Source organism: Musca vetustissima, unplaced genomic scaffold, assembly GCF_032173495.1.
Source record: "Musca vetustissima isolate MV318-11 ecotype Yass unplaced genomic scaffold, APGP_CSIRO_Mvet_v1 utg1769, whole genome shotgun sequence".
In the NCBI taxonomy this organism is placed as follows: Eukaryota; Metazoa; Arthropoda; class Insecta; order Diptera; family Muscidae; genus Musca; species Musca vetustissima.
In genome coordinates this window covers 272087-280397 of record NW_026882413.1, presented here as the reverse complement: position 1 = coordinate 280397, position 8311 = coordinate 272087, and the positions used below count along the sequence as shown (strand labels likewise).

General features: G+C 32.7%; 2 protein-coding genes across 2 annotated transcripts; both read left to right on the top strand.

Annotated features, from left to right (window-relative positions):
- Positions 1 to 2206: 2206 nt before the first annotated feature.
- Positions 2207 to 3280, top strand: LOC133328751 (uncharacterized). Its single transcript, XM_061537299.1, has one exon. It carries the CDS (start codon positions 2207 to 2209, stop codon positions 3278 to 3280), a length of 1074 nt encoding a protein of 357 aa, XP_061393283.1.
- A 2507-nt stretch (positions 3281 to 5787) lies between these two features.
- Positions 5788 to 7977, top strand: LOC133328744 (troponin C). The gene is made up of 4 exons (XM_061537291.1): positions 5788 to 5826; positions 5888 to 6031; positions 6093 to 6344; positions 7895 to 7977. The coding sequence occupies exons 2-4, from the start codon at positions 5971 to 5973 to the stop codon at positions 7921 to 7923; spliced, it is 342 nt and encodes a 113-aa protein (XP_061393275.1). The 5' UTR covers positions 5788 to 5826; positions 5888 to 5970; the 3' UTR covers positions 7924 to 7977.
- The last annotated feature ends 334 nt before the right edge of the window (positions 7978 to 8311 follow it).

Here is an 8311-nt window from a genome sequence, read left to right as displayed (position 1 = left end):
ATTCATATTTTTACCATAAATATTCAGCATAATACTTAAACTTGATTAGAACGATTATAAACATTCAAATTGTATTTTTAAACGAAATCTATTTGTGGCAAAATGGTGGAAATCAAAATAAAAAATACATATACACTGGTGGCCAATACTAAAGCAACTAAACTTTGAATGATAATAAACGCCGTATAACTTTTTCAAAAATAAACATATCGTATTGGTTTTTTAGTTTTAAATCATATTGGTTTTTTACTTAAAAAAAAAACACACAAAAGCATAAATGCAAAATTAATTTGGAAATTAATAATAATGTAGGGAAATTAAATTGACTTAATTTTTGCTCGGACGTTATTAAGGACGTTATTACAATAACATGGGTTTATTTTCGATTTAAATTAGGCGAGTTTACTTGCGGCAAGGCTTTGTTTGTAGGAGAGAGGATCAAGGGGAATAGAAATGGAAAAAAGTTGCTCGTACCGACAATTTTCTGGCAATTCGTTTTGTGTATTTCGCATTTGTTGACATTTTATATATTTTAAATGTGAAAAAACAACAAATAAAAAAATATTTTGGAAACCGAATTGCTTTGTCTGGATTTATATTAGGCGAGTTTACTTGCGGCAATTTTTATCGTTATCTTTTGAACTTGCTCCATGCGTCTATACAAGGCAATTCGGTTTCCAAAATATTTTTTTATTTGTTGTTTTTTCACATTTAAATATATATAAAATGTCAACAAATACGAAAAACACAAAACGAATTGCCAGAAAATTGTCGGTACGAGCAATTTTTTTTCATTTCTATACCCCTTGCCCCTCTCTCCTACAAACAAAGACTTGCCGCAAGTAAACTCGCCTAATCTAAATCAAGACTTTGTATAGACGCATGAAGCAAGTTCAAAAGAGAACGATAAAAATTGCCGCAAGTAAACTCGCCTAATATAAATCAGGACTTACTGTTAAACAAATTTAAAAATGGCTAGCAACAAATACAGTACACCTATAACACAGCAACTTATCATAAATTATTAAAATAATTTATAACAGAAAATTATTTGGAACAAATGTTTTGAAAAAACGCAACGGCTCCATTCGGGCTTGTTTGGGTGTCAAACATACATCGAAATAGTTGCGAGATTAAAAAAACAGGATTTTATAATGGCCATAACAACCATCATATCTTCACAGTATAGAAAACGAGGAATAGTGCACCCAATGATAAAAACGAGCATCTTATAGATTGAATGACTTCTTGGTGCGCTGCCATAATCAAAAATAATGGCTATGTTGTCGATTACTAGCAAAATTTACATATTCATAAGATCAAAAATCAAGAAGTTGCTTTACTTCTGACCAGACAAAATTGAGTCAAATTAGTTTGCCATAGAATACTTTTTATTTCAAAATAAATTTTACATTTATACTTTTCGTTTTTTTAAGTGAGTTTTTCTGAAAAAACTTTCACTATATGTTTTCTTTTAAAAAAGTTACAGATCATTTATTCTGTTTGGAATTTCAGTTGCTTTAGTTTTGGATGTTACGGAAATAAGTCGTTATATATATTTCACAGTAGTCTATTAAAAGAAGACCGTTATTGGGGGCAATTTCACATAACTACGAGGGATGTTAAAAAACGTGGAATTTTTGAACTGTTCCTGTATCATTTTTAGAGAGCGCTGATACAATTTAAGCCATTAATTCGACTCCCTTAGGGACTATTATTTTGTGTAGAAATTTTATTGAGCGAAATGTGAATGTAATAAATGTCGCAACCTTTAACTCGACTGTCTTAAAGACGATTATGTGGGGTAATAATTTCATTTGGTGGAATATTTATTTATTGAACTGCATTCCTTTACACTAAGGGCTTCAGGGCAAATAAATGATGTTAACTACATATTTTCTTTGTGTAGTTTTAAAATTGAAGATCCAAAAATGTTCTCTGGGTTCTTATTTGAGATTAGAGATATATATTTTGCTTATCTAAATCTAAACTAAAATCGACCTTTTTTTATTTATTACTTTCCTCTTATTTCCAGATTGATGATAATACATTTCCAAATATAATGGCGATATTTACAGGAATGAATTTGGAAACTGCCCATGAACGTTGCCACTATGATAAACAAGGCCTGGATAATTGTACAACATTATTTAACTGGTTTAGAGATCAAAATATAGTAACCGCATATTCAGAAGATGCCTGTGAAATGAGTACGTTCGATTATTTAAAGCCCGGATTTGAAAAACCTCCCACGGACTACTACCAACGACCATTACTGTTGGCCATTGAAGAGAAACTGGAAGCGAAAGAATTAACTGGATTGAAATATTGCATTGGTCCTCGAAGATATGGAGAGTATGTGTATGACTTCGGTGTTGAATTTGCCGAACGATTTTTGGGCAAACCAATATTTGGTCTTTTTTGGACAAACACCTTCAGTCACAACGATTGGATTGATCCAGCCACAATGGATACGCGAATGGTGGAATATTTTGAATATATGAACAAGACGGGAATTCTCGATAATAACATTGTCGTGCTGTTCAGTGACCATGGTGCTCGTTGGGGTTTTTTGAGATCGCAAAAAGAGGGTTATATTGAGGAAAGATTACCAATGTTTTTCATGAGATTGCCACAGTGGTTTCAAACGCAGCATCCAGATATTGTGGAGTCTTTAATAGTAAATAAAAATCGCCTAACTAGCCCCTACGATATTCACGTTACTCTGAAACATTTGGCTCTAATATCCCTGGGTAAAAATGGGACAATACAATTACCAAGTAGCTGTCCTACATGCCAAACGTTGCTACAACCTGTTCCCCAGAATCGTACTTGTCCTATGGCTGGCATTGAAGACCACTGGTGTACGTGTACCCCTTTTGAAAGTTTGGACACAGATTCGATTGAAATGAAAAATCTAACAAACTTAGTTATATACAAAATGAACGAGTATCTCCAAAGCGGCCCATATGCCGATAGATGTGTGTCGACGATGTCATTGCACAGAATAATCGAAGCCAATTTGAAATTGGATTTACACACAGACACTCATAAAAGTCGAATACAAGAATATCGAATAAATTTCATTATAGATCCCAATGAGGCGGAATTCGAGGCTACTTTTCTCTACGACAGGAAAACGAGAACAGTACTTGTTGATGTTACGGAAATAAGTCGTTTGAATCGTTATGCCGACGATTCGAAATGTATAGATGATAATATTGTTAAAAAATACTGTATATGTAATGATAGTGTAAAAGAAAAGAAGAACAATAAATGATTGGAAAACAAACAAGATCTGTTTTATTTGAAAATTATGGTCGTGGGTTTGAGTCGATTCGCTCTGCATCACCAACATTTGTTTAGTCATGGCGATAAATACATTGTAGCCTAGTTTGTTGGTTTTGATGAAAAAGGCATACCACCCTTGTGATATCAAAATTTACAAAAAATTTCACCCAATTTGTCAGGTTAATCGAAGGAAAAATATTTTGTTGTTTTCTTGAATCGCTCTTGGCCCTTTGAACTAGATTCTCGTTTATGAAATAAATTGAAATTGAATTGAAAAAAGAAGCAGATTAAATGTTGTCAAAAAAGTACATCGACCCTGCCAGTTTCTAACTGAATATATTTTTTCTGTTAAGCCTATGTTTTGCATTACCTTGAATATAACGAACCTCTTATATAACGAACTAATTTGCTTGACCCCTACTAGTTTGCTATAACCGTACTTCATTGAATTTGCAACTAGCTGGCCCAGTCTGTTGTTTAGTATTTGATCTATTATTTTTATAAAACAGCCGGGGATTAATAACTTGAGCACTTCAATACCAAGATTAGGTTCTCCGACCACATTAAGTGACAATAACCTGAATATTGTGTGGGATTTTAAAAAAGTGGTCCTTCCGTTCTTGGGTCTCCAAAAATTATATGTACATAGGAAAAAATTCAAAAACTGACGTCTGGTTGGGTCGGAATTCCATATGCATTTGAACCCCTGAATAATTCTATTGAGTACGCCCATGTTTAACATTTCTAAATAATTTTTCATTTCAATTTGAGGAAAAACGATTAGCGAAGAAATAGTAAAATTGAAATAAATATTCATAATTGTTGTATTTGGTCGTGTGCGTAGCTTTTTTGTTTCTGTTTTGTAGCACCAAATGTATTTTTATCAAAAGGAAAAAAAAAACTGACAAAAGCCTATAATTGCAATATTTTGCGTCTTGTACTGTGCCAATTTCGAATGGATAGACAGCCATAAGCATAGGCAGGCAAACACCGACAACGGCTAGAAAAGAACAACGACCACGAAAAAAACAATGTGTGAAATTGTTTGCAAACGGCTTTGAAATATTGTGATTTTCTTTTTCTGTATATGAGTGAGAGATTCTGCTGCCACGTCTCCTGCCTCAACGTCACAAATAAAAAACACAATGGGTATATATTGCCACCAGCAGTTGCTGCAATAATGAAATGCAGGAGTAGAGCGGAGTGTGGAAATGGAAAACGAAATGAACATTTTTATAAGCATTTGCAAACCACTATAGTGAAATTCACTTAGCGGACGACAAACTGACTGCCTAGCTGGCTGCATGCAGCAATTTCCGAGTTTTTACAGTATTTTTCGAAACGAAAAAAAGAACAGCAGCAACAACAACAACATAATAAAATCAAAATCCGAAATGGAACACTAATTTTCAGTCTATAAGGATGGCAAACAACAACATTAGCAGCAACAATATCATGTTTATGGAAACATTCAAAACAGACTGTAAATTGCGTTGAAATACACTGTGAAATAATTGGGAACAAATAAAGGGACTTGATATTCAAATTCAAAATTATTGCAATTAACTATTTTTGTAATACCCTAAGCATCAAAAACATCCAGAACTTAGTAAAATTTCGTAACGTTCAATTTGAAGGCCCCTGTAAATATTGAAGTATAACTCCCACTACCGGGTACATACAACAATTCAAAAATAAATTTTTGATTCATTTCCCCTAAATATAAACCGATCATTGCTGTAGTCTTTGGCGTGACCATTGGTACTTTGATAGGAAATTATATTGAACATAAAGCTAACTGAGCTCTGTAACGTCCATTAACACTAATCATAAAGCAATCCCAGGACCAGCATGCATGAACTGCAGAGTAGTAAAACTACATCTGAACATTTTTCACAGCAAAATCTCGCATATTTCTTTCGGTGCAATTTTCTTTTTATAAAATTTATTTTGAATACATTTTGGAAAAATGATTTTCTTCGTTTTTGTGATTGTAAACAATGGATGAGGTTGGCAGAAGGCGGGCTATAATGCGGTAAATTGTGTTTTTATGGATTTCGCTGCTGCTGATGATAATATTTTGAACAACAGCTAGAAGCGATGAGACGAAGCGAAGTTTATTACTGTTCTACTTGTGTGGGACGAAGTCATCACAGATTTGCATACATTCATACGGATATATGTAGATATCTGTGGCACATATTGTTTAGATGGACACCTATATAGAGTAACAAGTGAATGCGTCGACGTGCATTGGCATTGTTGTCGTTGACGGCGCCGTCACCATCGCTGACAAAATTTTGGAAGCATTGTTGTTAAAAGTCAACATCAGTCAGAGCCTAAACTCAGACCGTTAAGGACGTCTCTTATCAAAAGTTGTGATTTTTTAAATTTCATTCAAAATGAGTTCGACTATTGTGAGTAGTGAAATTATAAAGAAAATTATTAAAAAAAAATAATAAATTAAAAATTCATGATTATTTTTTGTTTGTCTTCTTAAATAGGATGAAGATCTTACACCCGAGCAAATCGCTGGTAAGTTTAAAGAAATATGCAGCATGTAATATTATATTAAGAATTCATTTCCTTTCATTAGTTTTGCAAAAGGCTTTCAACAGTTTCGATAGCCAAAAGAGTGGCAGCATCTCTACCGAATTGGTAGCCGATATTTTGCGTTTGATGGGACAACCTTTTGATAAGAAAATCCTTGAAGAACTTATTGAAGAAGTCGATGAAGACAGTAAGTAAAACAGAAACGGAAAATAGAATGAAAAGGTATTAAAATAAAATTTTGCGTTTAGAATCCGGTCGTTTGGAATTTGAAGAATTCGTACAATTAGCCGCTAAATTCATCGTTGAGGAAGATGCTGAAGCTATGCAAAAGGAATTGCGCGAAGCCTTCCGTTTGTATGACAAACAAGGCAATGGATACATTCCCACCACCTGCCTTAGAGAAATCCTCAAGGAATTGGACGATGCTTTGACCGAACAAGAATTGGATATTATGATTGAAGAAATCGATTCTGATCGCTCTGGCACAGTTGATTTTGATGGTAAGTTGGTATTGAAATTTTTGGCATTTTAAAACAAAACATTTGTGGGATATATTTTGTTAATTACATTAGGGTGAGATTTCCTTACAATTTATTTATTTTTTTTCTTATAAAATGACTATTAATTGTGTACTGAAAGTGACAGACTTTCTCAAAAAATAAATCATCATAATTTTGTTTCATATTCCATCTGGTAAATGCATTTTAGTTTAGATGGAACAAAAATGGTACTGAGCACATAATAATCCAACTTCGCATTTAGATTTTATGAAAACAACAACTAGTTTAAAAAATGAACATAATTTATTTTGTACTTTTTCAGTAGTGTTGGCTGTTTATTTGGGATACCATTTGTATTTTGTTTTTGCAAAATAGTCAGGCTGAATCCCAGTTTGTTGTTTTTATAAAAAACAACTATTTATTAGTGGGGAATGTATGGCATTGTTTGCCGAGGGGTAAGGCAGGGAAGACTATAGTTTCGGATCACGCCACTGATCCTCATCAGTTCCCTTAGTTTGTTGTTGGGATATTCTCCCCAGAAGCTATTGCTTCTATACAACTTTTACTTTTGTAACATTGCATTGTTGTTGTTTTTAATGATTTCAGATTACTTGAATATCTGAAACCAAAAATTTCCAACGACATTATATCTTTGGCTCTGTTATGAATTATGATCACTATTTTCACATTTGTTAAAATGAAATTAGCTGAAGCTTTCTTGCACGATGCAGATAATAGTTAAACTAAACTCATTGTGGATCTGAAGATAAGGTCAGATTTTCCGATGTTTTTCTTTTCAAATATTTAAAATCTGATATAATCATGACTATGATATATGACATATGTTTCTGACGTATAATACATGTGTCGGAAACCTATGTTATCGGTAGAACAATATGAAAATGGACATTCCAAATCTACTTGTCCAGATCACATTCCCAGTGTTTAAATAACGTGTATTACATATGTCTTTTTCGACTCTACAACTTGTTAACAGTCAAAATCCTAAATCTGATATATATTGAACAAAATATTTCAATATTATAAATATGGTAAAAAGCAAAAGCACTGAATGTGTCATTTCATACAGGTGGATTTAATAAAAAAAAAAACAAAAAGCTAATAAACATTAAGATTTTATTTTTAATTGTTTTTGTAGCTGTTTCCCATGGGGGTAGCACAAATAAAAAATTGTACATATCTCCAGATATAAACATCAACAGCATATGTGATGCGTATTTGTACTATAAAAACACACACACACTAACATAAATAAACACAAACCGCTAGAATCTGTAGTCAAGGTATATCATCTTATATTCAAAATCTTCAAAAGAAGAAACACAACGATTATTAAAGAAATTAATGATCCTTTTGACAAATATAATGTTTTTATTTTGTATTTGTAGAAAGGCCAAATACATAACAATATTGTAGTTCCGTTAAACACAAATAAAAATGTATCATTAAAAGAAAACAAAAATATTTTATTCGATTTTATACCACACACATAATTCATTTCTGTGAACTGTTTTTCAATCTATTTACAGAATTCATGGAAATGATGACTGGCGAATAAAGCAACCAACCAACCCACCCGTCAACCAACCCACCCATCAACCAACCCAATAAAACAAACACACAAATTAACATCTTCTATGAACACATTGAACACCTGTATAATTTATCTTCTCTATGGAACTGCTGGCTGTTAGTTGTTGATGTGAATGCTGCAGGCCCATCATGTTGTCGTCGTTATGTTCCGGAGACGTAAATTAGATGATTGAACACACAAAATTATTAATGTTGGATCGATTCAATTGCCCGCAGTTATAGTTTTTGTCTTTCCTAATCTGTGTTTCTAAACATTTATAAATAGACCAGACATGTATTGTATGATTTTTTTACTAAAATAAAATAACAAAAAAGTTAAAAGTAATTATGACATATATAAAGTTGTGCCATTA